The sequence below is a fragment of the Pezoporus wallicus genome, unplaced genomic scaffold, assembly GCF_028554395.1.
Source record: "Pezoporus wallicus isolate ANWC-B61680 ecotype Strahan unplaced genomic scaffold, APGP_CSIRO_Pwel_v1 contig_5261, whole genome shotgun sequence".
NCBI lineage: Eukaryota > Metazoa > Chordata > Aves > Psittaciformes > Psittacidae > Pezoporus > Pezoporus wallicus.
Genome location: NW_026642423.1, coordinates 5,965,263 through 5,989,057, shown reverse-complemented (window position 1 = coordinate 5,989,057; position 23,795 = coordinate 5,965,263). Strand labels below are relative to the sequence as shown.

Sequence of the window (23,795 nt, the reverse complement as noted above, 5' to 3'; positions counted from 1 at the left end):
CATCCACATGGATCAATCTTGTATGCAGTATATGCACATGTTACCATGCACAACTGTTAATACATAGGTAAGCAGTATCTCTTGGTACACTGTATATACATCCTGTCTAGGCTGCTGATATTCTTCACAGTGCAATAGCTCCCAACAGCAAATGCAAACTTGTTCTGGTGACTGTTGCAACCTGTCTTTGCCACCAAATTCTGCTCAAACTCAACAACAGAAAATATTTTCTGAGACTGAAACACTATTAGCCCTTTCTGCACAACTCTTGAATAGGCAGGAACATACTTGTTTCTGTTCATTATCAGCCTCAAAATTGCTCAGTCTTTTCTTTGCATCTGGTCTCCTGGCCAAATAATAACCAATCTCATAATGCAGTTAAAGGCAAAAAGATGCTGTATGTCCCCTATAGAATTTATTCTTACATTATTGTGCTGCATTGCATAAAGTCAGATTGACCTATTTCCTCCTTTTTCTCCTCTGTAAAATGCAGGGCAGGGCATTTTTCCAGGCCAGGTCTTGCAGAGCGTTTAGTGCTTATGGCCTTTATCCTTCCTGTACACAAGACACACAGATTTGCTGGAGAGAAGCAGAACATTCAGCCCAGACCCTTTTCTACTGAGGCTTGCATCCAGCCTTGACTATTCCTGTCTTCAGAGAGCTTAAATTGTCATGAGGACATGATCACATATAGCATAGTTGCACTTTTCAGCACATGCAAGGAAGGCAGCAATCTGTAACTGCTTTTGTTATACTGTATTTTAGAAGAAGGAAGATGAACTGCTGAGGAAAATAGAGGCTGGACACCAGCAATGCTGAGCATAAATTGTTTACAACCATAAATTCACTGTAGGGGTTAGCCCACGAGTATCTAACCTGCCAGCATCTATGTGATGCATACTCTCATGAATGTGCTGCTGGTAAGGTATCCAAGTACAGCAGCTTACCCACAGATCTGACTCCAAGGCTGTTTGATGGATAAATGAAAGACAGACCTTGCTAAACCAAGGTCATAGTTATGGGAGACTTAATGATTTGATCTTCAGGGATGGAGCATGAAAGAATAGCACCTAATTGTGAGCAATAAGAGTGTGGCTCCTCAGAGTATATTAAATCTGTGTTTCAAGGAGTGGGAGGGGAATTTGCAGATCCCTGCAACCACTGCACCTGCTGGCTCTTCTAGTCTGCCTCATAACAGACACAGGGCTGTTTCCTGTGCCCAGGTCAGCCCTCCTTATCATCTCAGTCCCCAGAAAATTGTTCTAGAGGTTCAATATCTTCACTGTGAATAACATACCTTTCTGCAGTCTGCTTTAGTTTAGCTTCTGTTCCCAACCAACAGGAATGTGCTGGTCTTATGAAATGCTCTTAAGAATTTTCCAAACTGACTTAAATCTAAGGCCACCCTTATCTCATGTTTGGATACTCAAACAAACAAACAAAAATTATATGAGTCACCTCAGATTCTGTTGCAGAGCTCCCAAGACAGATATCGCTGAGCAGGCACAGAGGTAGCTTACTTACTGTTGTTTCACTTTGTTTTTGGAATGACACTGTGCTGCTTTTAGGACCCAGTGTATTTCAGCTCCTTCATTCCATCATTAATCCCGAAGCTCTTTAATGCTCTCTATGTCTTTTTTCCCTTATCAGTTTTGTGCAATTCTTAGCTTGTCATTTTTTTTTTTTTACTACTTTCTATTTTCACAGTGTTTATGTACATAGCGTGCTTGCTTTCACTTTCCCAGTAAACAAGAAGCCTGTTATTTTTCAAACCAATATATTTACTTTCCTCAGGCACAGGATTGAGGCTATTTGACCATTTAGCGGAAAAAAAACCACCAAAATACAACCCAAGCTCCCAATTATAATTTGTATTTTTCTACTCAAATTTCCTTTATTACATGGCTCCCAGTTGTTTTCAGCTCTCTGAAATTGACATTTGTAGAGCTGTAATGATGGATAATTGGTTTGCACTGAGCTCTGTTTGCACACTGCAAATATAACTGTGTAGTGATCATTGGTAACTAAGCAACCAGTTATGTTTTTAATTCTGTGATCAATTACTTGCTATCTGTCAAGATGAAGTCTAACACAGCATGTGCCCACAAGGGACACAACAGTTTCTGGAGTTAAGAATCCACCATCTGTAAAATTGGGAGTAACAGTGCTATGAGACTCCGGATTTACCTCTCTGACTGAAGTCTCTTACAGACATGCAGCCTTTATCTCTTTCAGTGGATGTGAAAGTTTAATGGTTTTGTATTCTTGATGTTAAAGCAGGCATTATTCAGAAGTAGTTAATTGGCTGCATATTTCTTTTCTGTGATGTAGGCAGTGACAGCAAACACATTTTTTTCCTTTATTTGTTAAAGCAAATCGTTCAAAGGCTCTCATCTGGGTGGTTCACCATTCAGAAGTCAGAAGGCCACTTATAACAGGCTTGAGTTGTGTTGCTTCTACATCCTGGAAGGTCTCCTGGCAGTGGTCACTGCATGGGACATTCAAAAACTCTTGATTTCTTATGCTCTTATTCCATGTGAACATTTCTTTCTTCTGTTTAACCTGGGAAAGTAATACTTGCCAAACTCATGGGGTCAGAAGACTCCTTGTCAATCAGCGAGGATGGATATATGTGGAAAGGAAGGTGAGGTGGAAGCCAGGCAGCAGGGCACTTGAGACAACAACCTTGGACAAGGGGTACAGTCCCACTGCACCCAAATGAGAAGAGCAGAGTGGGCCCCGTTACTATATCTTGGTTCAGCCAACAGTCCAGCAAGCCTCAGAGAGAGCCATGGTCCCAACACTGCTCTGATGTCACCCAAGAAGTCAAATTGAGCAAGTCACAATCACTATACATACAGCCTAGCTCAAGCAAGGACCTAAATGCAGCTCCCAGGCCAGTGGGTGGCAGGAGAAGGTCCCAGATAAGGCTCATCAAGTACTTAGAGGCTGTTGTACTATGAGCTGACACTCCTCAGCCTAGGCCAGATCTGCTCTGCTACCCAGCATCTGTTCCAGAAGGAGCACCAGCAGACACTTCATATCAAAGAAATCCATTTTAGCTTCATGGCCCATCTGTAGCTGGTTATAACAACTCTCCCATCACCACCCATTTGCAATGAATGTTATATGGTGCTTAGAAAGAAATCCGCACAAGCTCTGTCTCCAGACTCTCTTTGCTTCTTGCTGTTGCTGCCTGCTGAAAGGAGCCATATGGATTTTGTACTGAATGTTGCAGAAATGCTAATATACAAGTATACTTGGAGGTGGCATGTGGGCAATAGGAAATGGAAATGAGTGCTTTTTTTTGGCTCAGATTACACAGGCAAGTTCAGTGAAGCCAGATGCTGGAGTGGGTTAGTCAGGAGGCTTTGCTCACCTGAAGTCCCAGGTTCAGATCTTGATTAGGGTTATTTCTGCACTTGGCTGCACTAGCTGACTTTGTCAACAGGACTGATGTTTGCCAGCATATGTAGAAAATCCTGAAGACTTCAGCCACTGTAAAAAATAACCCCACACCATACAGTCTGATCTGGGTGATACTGCAGACCAGTCAGAGATCTGTTCTTTGTGGTACTATAGGCAAAAAGTACATGTCAGAATGATTTGTGTCAATTTAGAAGTCATGTTACAGTCTAATAGCTGACTGAACAGTCTGCTGTAGCTGGTAAGTGAAGGAAATTATTCTCCTTTTGAATCCTCACTGGGCACCACAAAGTCCTCACTGGGCTATGTGAGAGTCTGCTGGCTTCAATGCCCTCTCTACTGGGGAGGGTAACATGATTCATACTGGTGCATCGTGTCACAGCTCCTGTTGTGCCCACCAGGGAGTAGGAGCAATACCTGTGCTCAGGCAACAGGTATTTGAGCTTGAGTTGGAAGCTCTGAGCTGTCTCGTCTGGCACTGGGCAAGCTAATGTCTGCACAGTAACTGGCCATGTTAAGAAACCTGTTCGAAAATGGACTTTGCTCCTTTCTAGTTTTCAGTGTTTGGGGAATTTACTCGTGGAGCCCCAGGAAAATAAAAAATAAAATAAATCCAGGTGAGCAGAGGTGGAAATCTTTCATGAAACTGTAGATGGAGCATCCACTTTGATGGTAATACCATAATTTTGTCTGCTTTGATTAAAAAGTTAATTAGATTTAGAGCATTTATACCCAAAGGGAAGATGACGGCACCCTGACAGATTTTTAAAGCTTGCTCAGGGACTGGCTTGCAGCAGAACCACTGTGGTCACTACATTCCCCACTTCTGTCACAGCCTGATGCCTCTTGTTTACAGCCTTGCCTGCAACATTAAATAGCAGCTATAAAGCATTTTGCCAGTGGTCCTGCCAGCTGATGAGTCCATTTTAGAGCCTACTCATTGCATCACATGTATTGCTTTTTGCATAGGGAAGTAGTTTTGAATGTCACTCAGTCCTACAGAGGCAAGTGGGAAGATGGATTATGCTGGCAGCAATCCATCCATCTGTTCATTTGCCAACACTAATGTTTAGCATTTCAGGCTCCCAGTTGTCTTAAGTAGTGATGACCTACAGGATCTGGAGCGGGAAAGGTCACATAGCTTGTTTTGTCTTCCATTTCTTAAATGGTAATTAAATTTTCTGAGGTGCTAGAGTTACATGCAGGCATTTTTGATGGGCAGTATTTATGAAGTTGAGGTTAAATTCTTTTCTGACCTGCTGTGTTGCATGAGACTCTTACCATCACATTTGCAGCAGCATCCCCACCATGTCTTCTCAGGGTACTGCTTTAAAAAGGTGTTTACAAAGTATTCATATGTTTCCCATGAGTGACTGGGTGTCTGCCTAGACATTATTTCCTCTTCTTTGATTTATATTACCAAGTCATATCTATAGAGTGATTTTGTCTTTGCTGTAGCGTATGAATCGGTATTAATCAGTCTTAGAATATGCTTTTGAATGGTGACTTTTAAAACATTGTCAGTAAAGCACACATGACGTGATGCATGTGGGGGCAGGTGAGGCCAGGTTTATGCATGGTGAGAAATTTCAGGGATCTGTCTTGTCTCCAGTCTCATCTCTCCAGATCGCATTCCTGTGGGATCACCTGGCAGTTAATCATAGATGTCCGGCTGGTGTCAAAGACAGCCCAGAGAGATTCTCCTATCTTGAATGCATCTGGTACTATTAAATATATTGATATGAGGGATCTGAGAAACCTTTGATGACCGGCTGTTTAGGGCAGACCATACTTGGGAAGTTGCCCTCTGGAATATGTGCTCTTCTCAGCATGCTGGGATTTGTGCCTGAAGGCATTTACGCTAGTGTCTCCAAGTGGAGGAGCCCAGAGCTTTAGCCCTGTCCAAACTGTCCACTTCTGCTTAGCCCTGAGCTGCTCTGGGGAGTTCCCCACCCGCCATGTCTCTGCAGTCAGCATCATTAGCAGGGAAAAAAAAAATAAATAGCTGAATACACAGTAGAACAACAGCTTCCCACGGGCAGAGATCCTATTATGTTGCTATGGCCACCTCTTTCTCCCAGTGCTGTAAATCAATTCCTGCCCCTGTCTGGCCTCACCTGTTTGTGGTGACACCTCCTTTCATCCACCCATAGCACTCACATCCCCTTGCTCCTAGCTGGAGAAAGGCAGGATGCTGCAGCAGTTCCTGTGCTCTCCACCCTGGCCAGCAGCAGGTCAAGCAGAGCAATTAGATGTGCTAATTGTAAACCACAACATTTCATACAGGGAAGACACCGAGTGGAGGCTTCTGCAGCCGTTGGTGTTCCTAAAGTTTCTAATAAAGACTGGCAAAACAAAAGCTGGGAAAACAAACAAACAAAAACTGAAAACCTAAACAAGCCAAAAATCGATCAATAAACCCATATCATTTCCATAGCTAATTGAAATGGAGGGGAAGGGAAGAGGTGCAAATCCAACTTGAAAGAGCTGCCTTTGCCTCTGATAGTCAGCTGGGAAAAATAATTTACTGGAGCCTTCAAGAATATGAAATACAAGCAAATAAATGACGCTGACAGTCTGATCAAAGGGTTGCTATGCAGGAGAGAGCCTCTGCCAGTGCTGGTCCAGCCTCCGTGTGCTTAGGAAGCTTGCCCAATAAATTTGATGAACAGCTACATGTAATGTAGGGAAACTAACTGATTTTTGCTCCTGGGAGCTGTTCCTGATGTAAAGTGCTTTCAGACTCCATTAAAACTACATTTATCAAAAGATGCAAAAGAGAGGAGCAGGTTAATTTTGCCTCTAGGTCCTCAGTTCACATGGAGGCGAAGGATCTGAACACACAAATAGATGGAAAAGCTGACACATCAATTGAATCTGACCTACACTGAGGCATTTACTGGCAAAACTGTCTGTGTAATGATACTGCTGTAGATACTATTTCCCTATAGATATGCTTCTGTAATAACAGATTCAAACCAGTCACAACTTTCTGGAGTAAGAGTGCCCATCAGGTGATGCAGTGGTACATGCTTGGAGCAGCATCACTGTTTAGAGTCAAAAGTTCTCTAGTGAATTTGTATGTGTGTAGGGCAACTTCTAGACATTAAACACAGTAGAAAAGGTAAGAGTCTTTGCTAGGACAGAAAGCATATTCTAAAATTTACTAATCATACTAAAATCTGCCCCCCCGAAAAGCATCTTGCAATTTGTACACCCCTTGGTGGTCTTAGATAGGATTTGCAGGGGAAGAAGGTGTTACACTGGGACTTCAGCACTTCATTAATATGTCACCATCCTGAATTAGGAATGGTTTTCCCAGAGAAAGCAAGGCCGAAGAGAGAACTGGTGTTTTAGAAAGATGGTTCCTGTGCCCCAGCTCCCTAGACCACTTGGGCAAGGTGAGAGGACCCAGTTGTGACTGGAGTGCAGCTTGTCCTTGCCAGGGGTTGCTCAGCTGGGATGAAGGGTAGAAGGTTACTCTAAAGAGCATATTGCAGAGTAGGCAGCTGTGAAGGAGCTCACAATGGCACCTTTGAAGAGTGCACAGTGCTGAGCCTAAGGAAAGCAGAGCAAAAACCTCTGTGCAACAGCGGCTTTTCCACGCTTGAAGCAGCTCTGGAGAGGCAAGGGATCCCAGTGGCTATCATAGCAGCTGAATGAAATTGTCACTTGTGATAAGGCATCCTGAGAACTGGGGAAATCCTGGCTCTGTGCCAGCTGGCATAGGTCCAAGTGATTTCACTGGAGCCAAGATTGCTGCTCTGTGTGGAAGGAATTGCCAGAGTGAAGCTGCAAAAATACCGCCTGGTAATGAAATCCACTTGCAGCAGAGTGCCTCTGCACCAGAGCCCTGCAGTGAGCAGAGTGCTGCACTGCCTCAGAACAACACTGTGTTGCTGTGAAAGGAGGGTGAGTCAGGATGTGAGAAGTGCCACTGGATTTGTCTGGGATGTCACACAACTGCCCCTTTATGCAAACTCACATTTTCCTGCAGGATTTTTCTGACCCACTTTTCTTTTCGCTATCTTTCCCTGGATTCCCACCAACCTCAGGGACTATCCATCAATATCACCATAGCAACAAGAATTCATTAATGGTATCCTGCCTATTGAAGTCAAAGTCTACATGGGTGGTGAGCCACTGCCATCAGTTTCAAGGAGAAAGGCAGAAGCTCGGGGTCTCTGTGGGATCAGCCCTCTCATTCTCCCTCTGCTACATCTCCCCAGAGAGGTCATGCATTGGATAGTGGCAGCAAGGGACGTATTTCTTCCCTTAGCAAGTTCTGTGCAGCGTTTGCTGTAGGGAACTGCTGCCAGGAAAAGATAGGGCTGGATTTGCTGCACAAGTAAGGATAAATGTGCCCCTCTTGGGTTTGTTTGCACGGGGCTGTGGCACTGAGAGACACTTTACATTGCAAATAAGGAACTTACCCTGCAAACCTATAGGGAGTTCAAAGCAAAGCAGGAGGCTTGGGGGCCAGGAAAGGGGAACAGCAGGCTAAACTGTGAGGAGAGATAAAAGACATGTCACATAATTCTGTTAAATGGTGAAGGAATGGAAATTTTCAGTGGATGTAAATTAGCACTGACAAGCTATACTGATCTACAGTATATAGCTCATGGTCTGGCCCACAGTTTAATCAGCTGAAAAGCATCAGCATCTGAAAAGGAGGGGGTGTTTAGAGTGGCCTGTGAGAGGAGTTGGGCATTGAGGAGTTGAAAATCTGCAAACCCAAAATTAAATCCCCCTAGCAGGTAGAGAAAAGCTTGTGATGTTCCTGGGGCTGATGTAAGCAAAGCCTGGCCAGCTGCACCAGTTCTCTGTCAGGACTCCCACTGCCTCATAGTGAACGTGTAGTGCTGGACCTTCTGAGGACAAATCTCTCAGCTGAGGCAGCTGACAGATAGAGTCTTACCAGGTTTTCTGCAGAAGCATTGCTAAGTACCTCCACACACACAGGAACAGGAAGTATGACTGTCCGTGGCCATCCACACCCTGGCCAGAACTGCTGACGCTACAGCCATCCACATTTCCTCACACCAAACCTGCCTCTGCAGCAATATGCTAAAGTGCCTGGTACCTTTGGGATGTGACCGAACAAGATGCTGTATGAGATCATCTATCTCCCTCACCCTCCTGAACACCTCCTTCTTCCCCCAGGCCTCTTTTTGAGCTCATCAATGAGGTGTAAGTTCCTATCTTGGAAGCACTCTGCTCATTCACCTTCCATTGGCTTTGGAAGGTGCTGGACTAGGTTCCAGCACAAAGTAAATGAACTAAGATGAACAGAGTTAGGCTGGGGGATTTTCTTTTCCCTACTAGTGAGATGAGAGTCAGGGTTCATACTGCCTTGTTGTGAAAACCAATGCGTGGAGCCACTAGTGTGCTCAAAGTTTGAGGTTTATGGCTGTGCTGCAAAATATGTCTTCCTGGTGCAAGGAAGGGAGCAGAAACTTGACATACACTGTATTCTTAGAATTAATGTGTGATTTCTTTCCTCTGCCCTGTGCATTTTGAAGTTTAATCTAATCTTAGAAGAAGGAATTAGGAATTCCTTCAGCAACCCTGATGGTCCAACTGTATAGCACTGATTTTCTGTTGTCTTCCTGGGACTGGTGGAGGCAATGTAACAGGATGTGGGGAACGCTCTGTTTCTGTGTTACCTCTTGGTCATGTATTGTTAATCTGGCCAGGATTATTTCCACCTTGGAAAAATCCAGCAACATGTCTCACACCCTGCACATCATGAGATTAAATCATGGGTCAAATTGTAATGTTTAAAAAAAAGACTGGTTTGTTTTTTTTTTCCCCATTTAGTGTGATTTGGATTTTTACTTCTTTTTGCCAGAGAGCAAGTGAAAACTGTGAGTTGAAAATCCAATCTTCAGTGCATATAAGGAGAAAACATTCAGCTGAGTGCTTAGGTGAAGGGTCTGTTGATCTTCATCACATGCTGCAAGTGGAAAGAGTTGCCAGCTCTTTGCAGCTACTGGTTTGATTTACTTCTGTCTCTCACTTCTCATATTCCAACAGGCTGCCTGCACTTTTTGCACTGTCCCCTCTGCCCATAAAATACATGCAGAGGATAAAGATGATTTTAGATGACCTGATATGTAGTTCCACACCTCATTAGCTACCTGCTGCAGACATGCTCTGTCTGGTCTTTCCAGAATCATCTGCTGCTGATCACTGCTGGAGACAGGCCTCTAGGCTGGCTCTACTGGGCTGCCTCACAAAGGCATGTCTAGTAACTGACTGAGAGTTGGCGTGGTTGGCTGGGGATGCAACCTTTGTCACCTGGAAGCTGGAGAGCGGTCTGGAGCTGGCACTGGGAAGTTACAACTGATGTTGGACCCTTTGCTGGAGATGAGCTTTGAGTCAGAGCCTTGACCTTTATTGCCTGCTTCTCCTCACCACCCCCTCTAGGAATAATAAATTCACTTGTAGCAATATTGCAGCCATTTTCTGCAGTTAGTGCTAATGTTATATAGAATCATAGAATAGTTAGGGTTGGAAAGGAACTTAAGTTCATCAAGTTCCAACCTCCCTGCCATGGGAAGGGACACCTCACACTAAACCATATCACCCAAGGCTCTGTCGAACCCAGCCTTGAACACCACCAAGGATGGAGCATTCACAACTTCCTTGGGCAACCCATTCCAGTGCCTCACCACCCTAACAGGAAAGAATTTCCTCCTTAAATCCAATCTAAACTTCCCCTGTTTAAGTTTTAACCTGTTACCCCTTGTCCTGTCACTACAGTCCCTAACGAAGAGTCCCTCTCCACCATCCCTATAGGCCCCCTTCAGATACTGGAAGGCTGCTATGAGGTCTCCATGCAGCCTTCTCCTCTCCAGGCTGAACAGCCCCAACTTTCTCAGCCTATCTTCCTACAGGAGGTGCTCCAGTCCCCTGATCATCCTCGTGGCCCTTCTCTGGACTTGTTCCAACAGTTCCATGTCCTTTTTATGTTGAGGACACCAGAACTGCACACAATACTCCAAGTGAGGTCTCATGAGAGCAGAGTAGAGGGGCAGGATCACCTCCTTTGACCTGCTGGTCACGCTCCTTTTGATGCAGCCCAGGATACGGTTGGCTTTCTGGGCTGTGAGCGCACGCTGAAGCCGGCTCATGTTCATTTTCTCATCAACCAACATCCCCAAGTCCTTCTCCGCAGGGCTGCTCTGAATCTCTTCTCTGCCCAACCTGTAGCTGTGCCTGGGATTGCTCCGACCCAGGTGTAGGACCTTGCACTTGGCATGGTTAAACTTCATGAGGTTGGCATCAGCCCACCTCACAAGTGTGTCAAGGTCCCTCTGGATGGCATTCCTTCCCTCCAGCGTATCAACCGAACCACACAGCTTGGTGTCACCGGCAAACTTGCTGAGGGCGCACTCAATCCCACTGTCCATGTCAGCAACAAAGATGTTAAACAAGACCGGTCCCAACACCGATCCCTGAGGGACACCACTCGTTACTGGTCTCCAGCCGGACACTGAGCCATTGACCACAACTCTTTGCAAGCAGCCATCCAGCCAGTTCTTTATCCACCAAGTGGTCCATCCATCAAATTGATGTCTCTCCAATTTAGAGACAAGGATGTTGTGTGGGACAGTGTCGAATGCAAAATTCCTATCTATGCAGAGTAAGAATTTGAAGGAGGAGTAGAGGTGCCAGGCTTGTAAAGTGGGTTCATGTAGGGCCTTGTACTTTCAGTATCTCACAGGGGGCTGTACAGGTTTTCCTGGCTCAGGTTTGCACCTGAGAACTCCATGTGTCTGAGTCAGGGAGCTTGGAGCCAGATATGAAGCAGGGCTGGAAGCTGTGCTCAGCTCATGTCAGTTCCTTATGAGTCTAATACTGCTTGCTGTGTATGGCAAGACCAAGGTGGGTGGTGAGCAAGATCTGCTCTGCATGACCCAAAGGCATGGGAATGCTTGGTTCATGGTGTGTACACAGGACAGGGGAAGCCACCTGGGTTCTGAGCATCAGCTATCTCAAGTCTAAGCATTGACTCTGCATGGTTGTAAAAGAGCCCTCATGGGCTCTTTCACCACCTGTAAGAGGGGAACAGGGTGGCTCATAGTGTTAACAAGTGCAGGAGCTATCAGTCAGATGCACACTACAGGTTCATAGGTGCTGTGGGTGATCTGTCCCAGGAGTTTATTGCACATAGGACTTTCGTCCTCCTGAAGAGTCATCCAAAGGAACTTTGTGGACAACCAGGTTGTTGACTCACTAGAAGTCTGGCAGATAGTGGATGATGCCATTTCCTGGGGTGTGTGATGAGGGCTTCACACTGATGTCTCCAGGTCACAGTAACCAACATACTAAGCCTTCTTTCATTGCAAGATGAATGATGGTCCTCTCAAACTCCATTCCCTCTGCTGCACTGCCAGCATGACTGTTGGAGCAGTATTGTTGGAGAGATTGAATGGTGCATTAGGGAAGCAAAAGGGGATACCCTTTTCCAAAGCAAGGAATCAAGAGGGAACAGTCACCTTGAAAAGTAGGCTGCCTCAAATTATTGTGCTAGAATGCCCTCCCTTCAAGGTAGGCTGGAAGTATCATGTCATTACAGCCTTTCTGAAGGACAAACACAAGGAGAAAACCATGCTGTGACACAAGGAGAAGCTGCTGAGACTTAGCGAGCAGACAGAAAAATTTATCAAAGGCACTGCTGCCAAGTGCACAGATGTGTGGAGCAGTAGGCCTTCTCAGGTTAAACCTTCCATGTCAATAAAGCAAAGCTCCCAAATAGCTTAATAACCCCACAGAAAGGGAGACAAGAATGCTTAAGACCTTAAGTGATTCTACAAAGTTTTATGATTAGCTTTTCCACTGCCTTGAGACTACTTAGAAGCCAATCTGACCAAAATAGAACTTCACATGAAGTTATGGTGATGCCTACATTCTTCCTGGTGTACCATAGCAGGATGTTCCCATGACGATCAACAGATAATGTGGATAGATTCTTCTCTGGTACATCTGGCTGGCATGTGTATACCTTTGGGCTGCTGTGATCAGTCAACCCTGACAATGGCCAAGACCAGTTCTTTTTCTTCAGGCAATGGTAATGGTGGTAATGGTTCAGAAATGGTACCTGTTAAGCAGCAACCACAGATGGGCTGTGTAAACTTGTGCTGAATGCAGCAGGATGGAGGAAGAACTGGGGAAGTGGGGAAAACAAAAATAAAAAGAGAAGAGATGTGAAAGGAGGAAAATGAGATTGTAGTGAGGTGGGGGCCGGTCTCTTCTCCCAAGTAACAGGCGATAGGACAAAAGGAAATGGCCTCAAGTTGCACCAGGGGAGATTTAGATTGGATATTAGGAAAAGTTTATTCAGTAAAAGGGTTGTCAAGCATTGGGACAGGCTGCCAAGGGAAATGGTTGAGTCACCATCCCTGGAGGTATTTAAAAGACATGCAGACACTTAGGGACATGGGTTAGTGGTGGACTTGGCAGTGCTAGGTTAGCAGTTGGACTTGATGATCATCATAAAGATCTTTTCCAACCTAAGCGATTCTGTGGTTCTATTCTGTGTGACAAGACAAGCAGCTCATTGCACAGCAGAAATTTAATGCCATTGCCTGTGCTCTCAATAGCCACCTGAACCCTGGGCTGCACTGGATCTTTACAGGTTCAAGAGAGACTTTGTTCCCTATGCCAAGCTGTCTCTGAAATGATGTGATCCATGCTGATATACAAGAACTATAAATACAATGAGCAGCCTATAGAGGTTATGATTTTCTTAGTATTACTTAGTTTTGAAACCAAGATAGCAGTTCTTTGTCTTGTTAGCAATCTTGATTTATGTCATGGAGTAGACAGTGAGAACAGTGGTAATACTGTAAACTCAAGGGAAGTTAAGCTCAGGTTTTTGTCCTAGGAAGGAAAAGAAACCCATGAAATTGTACTGGTTTAGGTAACTACTTTGGCTGTACCTCTCCTGCTGCAATTAACAGACTCTGGATAAGCCTTTCTCCTGTTTCAGCTTCAAGAACAAACAAAAAACCCCAAGAAATAAACCACAGTCACCTAATCTTCCTACTGCATCGACTAGTTCCTGCAGCACAGCTCTGGTTAAGTGAGTAGCTAAGAATGCAAACACAGCCAAGGCACTTTTATTTTTCCTGTTAATGTTTAACTTGAAAACATAGATGTATCTAAAATTCTTTCCTTTGAGATTGCTGGTGTTTGCTAAGCAGCTGAAGTGGTGTGCATGACACAGAGGTAGACAGATCATGCTCTGTCCATGAGGTTTTCTGTATCAGATAATAAAAAACTCACAGCAGTATATTATAGCTTGCTGAAATCCTTTGTGCAGCTCTTTGAAATGTGCCGTTCACATCCCTCTAGCTGGTTAGATCTCTGAAATAAAAGGGAGACTGTATTCCAGAATAAATCATCCTCTGTTCAGTTGTGCAATTTGCAAAACCCAATGCAGAGAAATTAGACTAAGACCTAAAGGTTAATTTAATCTCTTATTTCAAGATGGAGTAAGATTACTCCCCTTCCCTGGAAACAGGAGTTTGGTGTGATGACCATGACTCAGAAGTTAATTTCCTTGTGACTGAGATGATGTAAATGTGGAAAGTCGAAAATGTACCAGACTCACTTGATCTCTCTGATCAAGGCAGGAGAGGCCAGACAACAGCAAGCTGCTCTCCACCATCTCACGGAACAAGCTTCCCTGTTTGACAAGTCTATCGACCAAATCTTGCTGCAGTGAACTCCTTGAAGCAGCACTGGCAAACCTACTCAGCCCTGCCAGATTTGGTGGCCTCTTTTCTGATGCCTTGTGAGGACCTGTGGTCCCTTGTCCTGATGTCTCTGGAGTCCTTGGACATGACCTGAACAGCTTATCCTGTGCTTGACTGCTTCCTCCTCCTGCCACTTGGTTTGGTGCTTTGCTGAGAAGGTCAACCAAGCAGAACAGTTCTTAGGTATATAGGAAGGAATAGTTTATTCTTCAAGCTTTAATCCTTGAGAAGTAAGTTCCTGGGGGGGGATTTTTCATGAAAATGAAGGTTAGTGGCAAGTCTCCAAGCAGGCACTTATCAGAGTAGTGGATGAGAAGTTGATTAAAGAGAATCACATGGTAGAAAATAAGCTGAGCACACGTTGCCTTTAGTCTTATGCTCACTTAAGGCACGAGGCTCATAAGCACCACGGGCTTTTCAGTCCCTGAGCCAGGGAATAGGCAAAGATTGCACAGACAACGTGATCGAAGAGCAATGGTGTGCCATTTCCACAGCAGCAGCCAACATTAAGCTCCTTTCTGCTATTTGGCATGGAGTAAGTCAGCATTGGCCTGGAGGATTGTTGTACTAAAATAAAGCCCTAGCTTTGGGGAAGTATGGACAGGACTGCCTGGAAGTACCCAGATGGGTAAATGAAGGAGTGCAGCATCAGCTCACATCGTTCCTGTACACTGGGGAGCAACAAAGAACTGGGGAGTCACTGTTTGGTTTAACTGGAAGAGGACATAATGTGTATTAGGACTGCTGTGTCCCTTTAGACAAGGGTAAATGAGGACCCAGAGTTTGGTTACCATCTGAGAAATTAGCATTTACTTCTCTCTATTGCTGTGGCATTTGCTGATTTCCATAACTGGGATCATCTGCTGTAGCAGATGTAGTTATATCTCTAAGGTGATGGGAGGACAAACTCTTTCATGTTGCTGTAGTTCCCAGTGTTTCTTCAACAGTGACCATGCAAGAATGCAGCTAAATATTCTGTACGTACAGTGAGCATGCAATGGTTGTTGTGCTGAAAGATCATCTTCAGTTTATCAACCATAAGCGTATTAACTCAGATGGGTTTTCTCTGTGTCTGTCTTGTGCTGTCCTCCACCAGAGTGCCTAGAACATGCTTGTGGTCATATTAATTCAGAGTTGAGTGTGTAAACACATGCCTTATATTATAGCAGTGTCACTGACCTGAATAATGCAGGCATCTGAGCTGAAACTATGATGTTCTTTCTGTCTGCCATGAGGAATGGAGTACAAGCGCAAGGGGAGGAGGGAGAAGGGCTCAGTGCTGTCTGGTTACAGGCCAGGTCAGAATTATCTGGTGTTTTAGAGACCTCTGCTTTCTTCCTGCTCCAAGTGTCCCTGGGGGAAAGCAGACTACACCTCAGCACATAGGTCATGACTTGGGCAGCAGTTTGCCTGGGTGCTCAGTGAAATCAAGCTTCGCTACCTGACTTGCTATGCACAGCCCTCAGGGTAGTGACATGGGGGGAATGAGCAAGATTAGAAGAGTTCAATAGGAAAGAAATGGTTATTTCAAGGATAGCGTGACAGGGAAGAAAGGTGCTCCTGTCCAAGCTGGCCGTTACGAGATCTCCACAGCTGCCTTGCAGGCATGAGGTGAAACGGAGCTCACCAGTTTCTGAGGCTCCCTCTCACTCCAACCAGGGCACCGAACCCCCTTGCACACCCACCTGTGAGCTGTCATGTGCACCCCTGCTCTGAGCTCTCCTCAGAGTATCAAAGGGCCTTTCTCATGTCTGAAGTGTTTTCTTAGAACATAAAGTCACTTTCTAGAGAAAGAAAACTCAGCTCTGACGGGTGACAAAGATTAAAATAAATTATTTTGAAACGAAAATTCCCCTCTTCCTCCACTTAATCCAGTAAATTTTCGTGCCTGCCAGTGTGTCAGCAAACCGCGCAGCCTCCTCTGGAAATGTCTCCTGCCATCTCGTACAGCCGGCTCTGGCTGCTCTTTGTCTTCTCTGGGTCCTCCGCTCTGCAAACCTGCCTCTGGCTCCTCCTTTCTGTCCCTCACTCTGCCTGCCCTACTCTTCCCCAGCTCCTCCTTCACTGAAAGCAACTCTTGCAGCTGCACACACATCCTGTGGAAAATCCTGCCCTGGCAAAGCAGCAGCAGCATCTCCGGGCTGCCTGGCGGAGCTCATGAGCACTGGCACCTTCCATGCCTGATGGGGAAACAGGACTCTGCTCTCTGGTGGGGCTAAGGGGGCTGTTGGGCCACTCCCCCACCTACTGGAGGGATGCAGACCCGCTATGTGAGCAGGGGGGGGTAGATTTGCCATCCACACCTGCAGTCACTGTAGCTGTCCTGCAGATCAATGAAGCGTCAGCACTACGGGACCCAGCATTGAACTTCCACCTGAAATGAGACCATCAGGACACAAGTCAGTTGTATTTTCAGAGCTGCCCTGTCTGTTGGTGAAGGGAGCAGCCACAAACATAGCCCACCCTGGTTTTCCTGTGCTTCTGCTTCTTTGCTCTTCTCATAACTGCTTCTCCCCCCCTGCCTGTGCACTTTCTTCTCCAGCCTCCTTGCTCTCACACGCATATGCACAGAGTTTGCCAAACAAGCAAGTAGCCCACGAACCTGCCTCACATGGGTCTTGGTTTCTTTTCAGTCCTTACTGTGTGTAGCTTGCTGCCTTGGGCAAGGACCACTTTATTCTCAGCCCTCACTACAGTAAGGGTTGTTTTCTCTTTCTATTTGGTCTGAAACCAGAGTGGAGAAAGTACATGGTAGCTTTCAGTCCCATGGCTGTGACCTGATCACAGACCAACCTGACAGGTCATGGCACCTCTCATTAACAGCACTTTCTCACAGGAGCCCTTCAGCACTACCAGGAGCCTTGTTCTCTACTCAGTGGCTGGCTCTCACATCATCTCATTCTCTCTTTCTTGGCAGATCATTTATAACCTGTGCTCACAGAAAGTCCTGATCCTCATGTTTCTCTGCTGTCACCTGTGGGCTCCTCCAGAGCCGCGAAGAAGGGGGAACTCCAGCCCCATCACAAGAAGACTGGGTGAGAAGTGCCTGTGACATCTTGCAGAACAGCCACACTTTGAGAGCTAGCTTTAATTTTTAATTTTAGCAGTTATGGAGGACAGGAATAATATTCTCCATTTTGGAGTGATCCGCAGGCACAGCTATGCCTTTCTCTCTGGGATTAGAGAGAATGCAGGGGAAGTATTTTAATTTGACCCACTCTAAGCAAGGGGTAAATCAAGCTACCAGTGAGTTACCAAGATTAGCTTCCAGGCAATGCAGTGCCTCAGACTTCTCAGATGGGAGATGTGTGTTGGTGCCTCACATGGTTAAATGCCTGAGGTGTCTTAGCCTTCAGGGTGTAACAAGCCTCTCATTCCCCTCCTGGTCAAGGTGGCTGTGCTGCCTGAATGGTTGGCAGCACGGAGAGAACCCAGCTGCATAGTCTGAGCTGTAGCTTACATGGTCCTGTCTTGCTTTATCAAGACCTCTTCCTGGGTGTTCAATCTGGTTGGGTCTTGCCTGGCTTATTATTACAGACTGATGCCCCTCCATCCCAGCTCTATGTTGCCCTTATTAATCTCAGGAGAACCCCACATCCCTTGCCCAGTCTTGTTCTCCTTTACCTGTGGCACTCACTCGTTCCCTTTGCCTCTGTCTGCCAAGGGAGGGAGTGCATAGGGCTGTAGCAGACACTGACATCTTGTGTGACTGTCAAGTCCATGAGGCCTAAATTCATAAGAGAAATGTGAAGTCTCTATGTTCAATGTAAGGAGGGTCTTTCCACTTCCAAGGATGATTTAGACACTTCATCCTGCTGGCCCAAACTGAAGTTTTGGGGTTTCATTTTCTGCATTGCTCTGAGCATATGATTTGGTCACTTAGATTTCCTTAGGCCTTACAATGCTGAACACAGATCATAGGAACAGACTTGGAAACCACCTTTTCTTTCTGGGCCTCTACTTAGCTGTCATGGGGGTGATCATTTGGGGCTGTTGCTAAGGGGTCAGAGGGGTGCATTTGTAAAAGTCTGTGAAGTACCTTTGTCTCTGCACTGTAAAGGCCTTGGAAATGCTTGGCTGTCAGTCACTAGATCATATGCATCTACCCCGTAAAGGGTAAAGAAAAGCATCAAAGCAGTGTGACTCTTAGAGACAAAACCACCACCAGTCACCCTCCTTCTTCCTCCTTGCTACTTGAGCCTTCCAGGAGATCACACTGATGTCATCCTTTCCCACCCGCAGCTTCCTCCTTAACCCATACACTCTTGTCTGCACCCCATTTGAGAGAAAGAGGCTTACAATCTCTTGTAAGCGCTGTTGTGTGAGTAAGCTAAGCCTGCAGCAAGCACTTCTGAGCATTCATCAGTAGAGTTGGAAAGTGTTATTGTGGGGGAATGGCAAGGATAGGCAGGATGAGCTTCTCCAAATTCAGATGGGGAGTGTAAGGCCACTGTTGGCTTTTCTAGAGATGGAAAAGATTCCTTGCCCCAAGCCCTGTGGCTCATCTCCTAGTTATGCTGCTCTGTTTCTACCCAAGCTGTTGGTGTTTGGCTTCTGCATTCCCTGGAAGCAGACCTGCTGTTGCATCCTGTGAGCCATCACCAGGCTGCTTCAGTAACTCATCTTTCCTTCCATTCACAGGTCTTCTACGCATGGCGACTCAACCCATGTGAGAGCTCTCTTGTGTGAGTACCCAGCAGCACGCTTTGCTGTCTGTGGTCTGTGGACATTGACTGGCACCTAAGCAACATCCCAGCTCCCTTCTCTCCCCCTAGACGCCACTGTCTTAGAACCTCCATGTGCATTTGCTATGACATACATCAGTGTTGATGAGAGACAGGAACACTGCCGGGTGATCTTGAGCTGCCAAAATAATCAGCTCTATGCACAACATGGCTTAAAGGATTTTTCAGTTGACAGCATGCATCCACTAAAGAACCTAGACACTCATATTTTTTCTGGGAACTTCCACACTCTAGACTGCTGCCACACAGGCAAGGCACCTTTGGCCAGTCCTGTGGAAAACCGGATGTATCGGAGCGTGGAGAACCTTCAGTGGGCAACAGTTGCTGACTCTGGGCTGTATTCTCACTGGCGGAGCCTGGATAACGAGATCATCTTTCGCTACAGAGGCACCAGTCAGGGGACAGAAGGTTGTGTGGATGTGGCCCCAGCGCAGAGCCCATCAGATTCTCTGAAGAACCTTTCTCTCCATGCTAAACAGAAATCTCAATCAGCACAGAATGTGCTCCTTGCTCCCCTTGCCGAAGTGCCTCAGTGGCTCTTCCCTTCTGCAGAGGAAAGAGCTCTACACGGGGATGCCAAAAAAGAGCTGAAGGAGAAGCTGAGGCTGCACAACAGAAAGGTGACAGAGCCCTGCAAGCCAGTGTGTCCAGAAGTGGCCCTGCCTGACCTGATGCCCCGGGAGTTTTTTGCATGCCAGGTGTGCCAGCAGTGCAAGAATGGTTGTGCTGTGAGCTGCTGCACGGTTTTGGTGGAACACACTGCTCCCAGGCACAGCCTCACAGGGAGGCAGAATCTGTGTTTTGCACACAGGATTGTCAGTCCAGAAGACATCAAGCAGGAGGCTCAGAGGAGGCTTCAGCTCCGAAGGCAGAACAGCTCCCCCAGTTTGCCCCTTCAGCATGCCAGGGAAACCCATGAGATGGCCAAATCCAGAACAGCAGAAACCATAGAACAATATAGTAAGGAAACAGATGTCAAATCTACACTGGGACAGAGCAAAAAAGGCCTCTGCAAAGGGAGGCTTTACATACCCACCTTTGAGGAATTCAAGCAAATGAGAAGTAAAATGGCAAATTCATCTGCCAGCAGCAGTGAGCCAGTAGATTCCTTGAATAAGGGTCTGCCTGCAAACCAGAGCCTGAAAGAGGAGAGCAGTGAGAATGTCTGTCCAGGAGTTCTGGGGACTAAAGCTGTGAATGAAGCTGCTGTCACAGCAGAGGGTGACGATGATGTGTTCCATGAAAACCACACCTCTGCTGGCTTTTCCCAATATCCAAACACATGGGATGGTTTCAGGATGAGCAGCCCTGACATGAAGGACAGAACCTTCCAAATCTGCAGCCCAGATAGATCACCAGTCCCCATTTGCTCTAGCCCTATTCCACGATCACCTTTACAGGCAGTAGCAATACACAGAGCTGAGCAGGAGATCTTCAGTGATGAGCAGCAGAAAGGAGAGACAAGACAATTAAACGATGTCCTCCACCTTGCAGGGCAGTCGCTGGCTTCTGAAGCCCAGTCTTCTTGCTGTTCATCGCTGCTGTTAGAAGCCACAGACTTATCCAGCTATGGAGCTAAGCTACAAAAAATGAAGGATGAATTCATAGGTTCAGCCTTGGAACTTATTAAAAAAAGGTAACATGCTCTGTGGGGTCACCTGAAGGCAGTTCCTTTATTAATGATCTGGTCTCTCTCCTGACATGTACATTTAGCTCCCACAGCATTAATACGCTGTTGGCAGAGCCTTTCATCTTAGGGGCTCTGACAGCCACATGGACATGTCTTTAAGCTGTTGAGCTTAAACTCCATCTTTGCGTGGGATTGAACATCAGAGTTTTCATCTAGACTTTGCCTTTTTGTACACCTTACTCCTGTCAAGACAGCAGTCATTAGTAGTCCTGACACACAGTTTTCCACCCATTTTATTTCTGTAATAAATTGTTGAAATGTCTTTTTTCATTTTTTTTTAACACCTGTTAGAAGTCGACAGCATCTGAGAGATACAAAGTATTAAAATGATTCCTTTGAAAAAAGTCCATCCCACAACTGTAGGACATGAGTTCAGGTAGTGTTACATGCAGCAACAAGTGCTTTTACTTGCTGCCTGCATGTAGTGAACTGGCAAACAAGGAAGAGCAAGGTTGCTGCCACAAGTCTCTGAATATCCTCGGGAGACCAGCACAGGCAGTGAGTGAAAGTACTTGCAAATACTCTCCTGCCAACTCAGCATAAGCAGTGAGTGAAAATACTTGCATAAAGCCTTCCTCCTTCTTCTCTAGCATTTTCCCCTTCTCTGGGTAAGATGTTCGCAAGGACTGCTTTCTCTATCCTGGTTTTGGACACTGCAGTCCTGTTACCTCCCTCCTGCCAAAGAAATGGGGATCCTTTTCTATGCAGGCAGGTGGCCCAACAGGAATGAGAGAAGTTCTGAAAGCCAGGAATTTGGGGCAGTTATCAGTCTTATCACTAGATAAGGCTGATGAGAAAAGGAGAAGTAAGTGTTGGTGAAGTGGTTTGTTTCCATACACTTGTCTTTCAGGACTGGCTTTGCCAAGAATTGCATTTGACTTGGTTCCTGGCTGCTTATGACACCAACAGATGTGGTATGTGAAATGCCAGGGCATCAGCCTTGTACACTGGCTTGGGATTTCTGGAATGCTAGAGCTCAGAGACTGGACTTGGGTTTTAGAGATGATAGTGACTTCTGCACAGGAATGAGAGTTGTCTGAAAGACACTGAAGCTGCCCATGTAGACAGAGCCAGAGTGACAAGCAGAAATACTTCTGTAACTTTCTAATCCAAAGGGAAGTAGGTGGTGTTGGAGCACTAAATGATTCCTTCTGCTGTCCAGCCCAGTGCTTTTCTTCTAGAGTATGAAAATCCAGTGAAGAAACATGAGACTTATGGTATGCAACCACTTTTATTGAGTAGGCTATTTTTATCAGGCGTGAATTGAAATATACAGAACGGCACAAGGTGTAAGGTAATAAGAACAGCTGTCTCCATGCAGATGAAAGGTTTGACTAGTACCTGGCACCCGAGGCTCATGTATAAGTATACAAGATATGGGTAGTGCATATGATCTTGTTTCTCCACTACTATTCCTGCCTCCAAACACTTTCTGCCCAAGGCTTCCATGTTTTCAGTGTGGCTTCTGTACTTTTAATGTCTGCAGTGGGTTTTGTTTCTGCAAATGTGTTCAGTCTCCCCAGTAGGATTTGTCAAAATATATGAGGTGATTTTATGAACATCAAAACTGATCTAAAACTGTGAATGACAGTGGTTCCAGTAGTAGAGAGATTGTTTCATGTGAAGGAACCACCCTGGCTTGTTTATTTTCCATAGTAATACCAGTTAATGGTAAAGATTGTCATTTCTTCAGGTTAGTAGGAGGAAAACAAATCTGTTCCAGTGCCAAATTACTGGCGAGTGGGAAATTTCAGTTTCCTTTATCTGGAAATTTCTGTTTTCCATCATTTTCACCTGAGACTGTAATGTGCCTAAATACTCATTTATAACTCAAGCTGATTCTCGCTGCAGAGGTGGGAGACTTTTTGTTTGGATGTCTTGAGTCCTAAATTATGATTGCTGACATCCAGGCCATATTTTTTTCCAAGTCTCAAATGAAATGAGCTGGAAGCTGGGGATTTGGCCCCATTCCCACAGATACTGAGCTCAGCAAGCCTCTGATAGAGATACTGTGATGGAGCATCACAGAGTATGACAGCTGAAATTGTCTTCTCTTTCTAGTGGTTCTGTGTGTTACAGTTTTACAAAGCAGTTTTGTCTGGTGACTTAGTTGCCTCCCTAGTAATTCATAGTTAATTGCTTAAGACTCGTTCAAACGGATTAATATTTCATCAGTGAAGATTTAATTTTCAGCTTCATAATTATGGCACCTTTAGCTCCCTCATAAGTCACTAGATACCTTTAACTTAGTCCTGGCTGAGAAAGGGTGTTGAGATCTAGGTGGAAATCCTGTAGGCATTTCAATCTATAGTCCACTTTCTGAAACTGTTTAAACAGCAGATTGCTCAGGATAAGGACGTGCAAGGACCTGGGGTTCCTGTCTGTGAAGCGGGGAAAGGTAGCAACAAAAACCTGCAAAAGTAAGCCAAGGGCACGACTAAGAAAGAAGGCTTCCTGAAAAGAGTGATGGGGTGTATTTGGGATGGCACCAAGATGGTGGGTACAATAACAGCTTCCCATAGCAGAGGACTCCAAGTCCGAAAGGCAGGTGCAAGCAGGGAAGGAGTTGCCAAAATGTTTCCAGTGGTCAGAAAAAGTCAGGAACATATGCAAAGGGCTGAGAACTGCTGGCTTGGACAATGCTACAACCTGAGAGACTGTGAAGGAAAGGATGTGCATTTCCATAGCATACACCCAGTGCCTCTGCTTTTGCACTACTGCCTTTCTTACCTCTAGCTGACCAACCATAGGGTGGCTGAATTTTGCAAGTCTCCAGTCACCTTTCCTCAGCTCAGCTCTCTGGGTAGTATTGGCTCTTATTCCAACTGCAGGTCATGTTTGGAGATGTTTTATAAATATCCCTTCTGGGTTATGGAAACCACAATAAGCGGTGGCATCTGGTCTGTCTTAGCAGCAGAGAGCTACTGTCAGTTTCATTTAGAGGAGCAGTAATACTGTGGAGTACTTCCCATGTTTAAGTGGATGATCTGGAAGCACTGTAAAAAATGTAAAAATGGCAAATGGCTGTCTGAGAGTATGGTCTGTATGGTGGGAGGTGGTGTGATCAAGAAGATCCAGTTCTGAGCTCTGCTACTGACCTTGGACACATCCCATTGCCTCAGTATGATCCCTTCTTTCTGCATCTTTCAACCAGAAGCTGTTTGAACA

The 23,795-nt window shown here is 45.6% G+C and overlaps 1 protein-coding gene across 3 annotated transcripts in view; it reads left to right on the top strand.

Annotated features, from left to right (window-relative positions):
* Positions 1–23,795, top strand: part of LOC130610429 (uncharacterized) — a 44,930-nt gene that overhangs the window by 12,778 nt on the left and 8,357 nt on the right. Inside the window, exons 1-3 of one of the 3 annotated variants that reach the window (XM_057430317.1) lie at positions 13,369–13,516; positions 17,110–17,227; positions 18,834–20,573. In XM_057430317.1, the coding sequence (XP_057286300.1) occupies positions 19,003–20,573 (1,571 nt within the window). In that variant the 5' untranslated portion in view covers positions 13,369–13,516; positions 17,110–17,227; positions 18,834–19,002. Of the gene's footprint in view, positions 1–13,368; positions 13,517–17,109; positions 17,228–18,833; positions 20,574–23,795 lie in introns of those variants that run through there. The other 2 variants (XM_057430316.1, XM_057430318.1) reach the window with 2 other exon arrangements.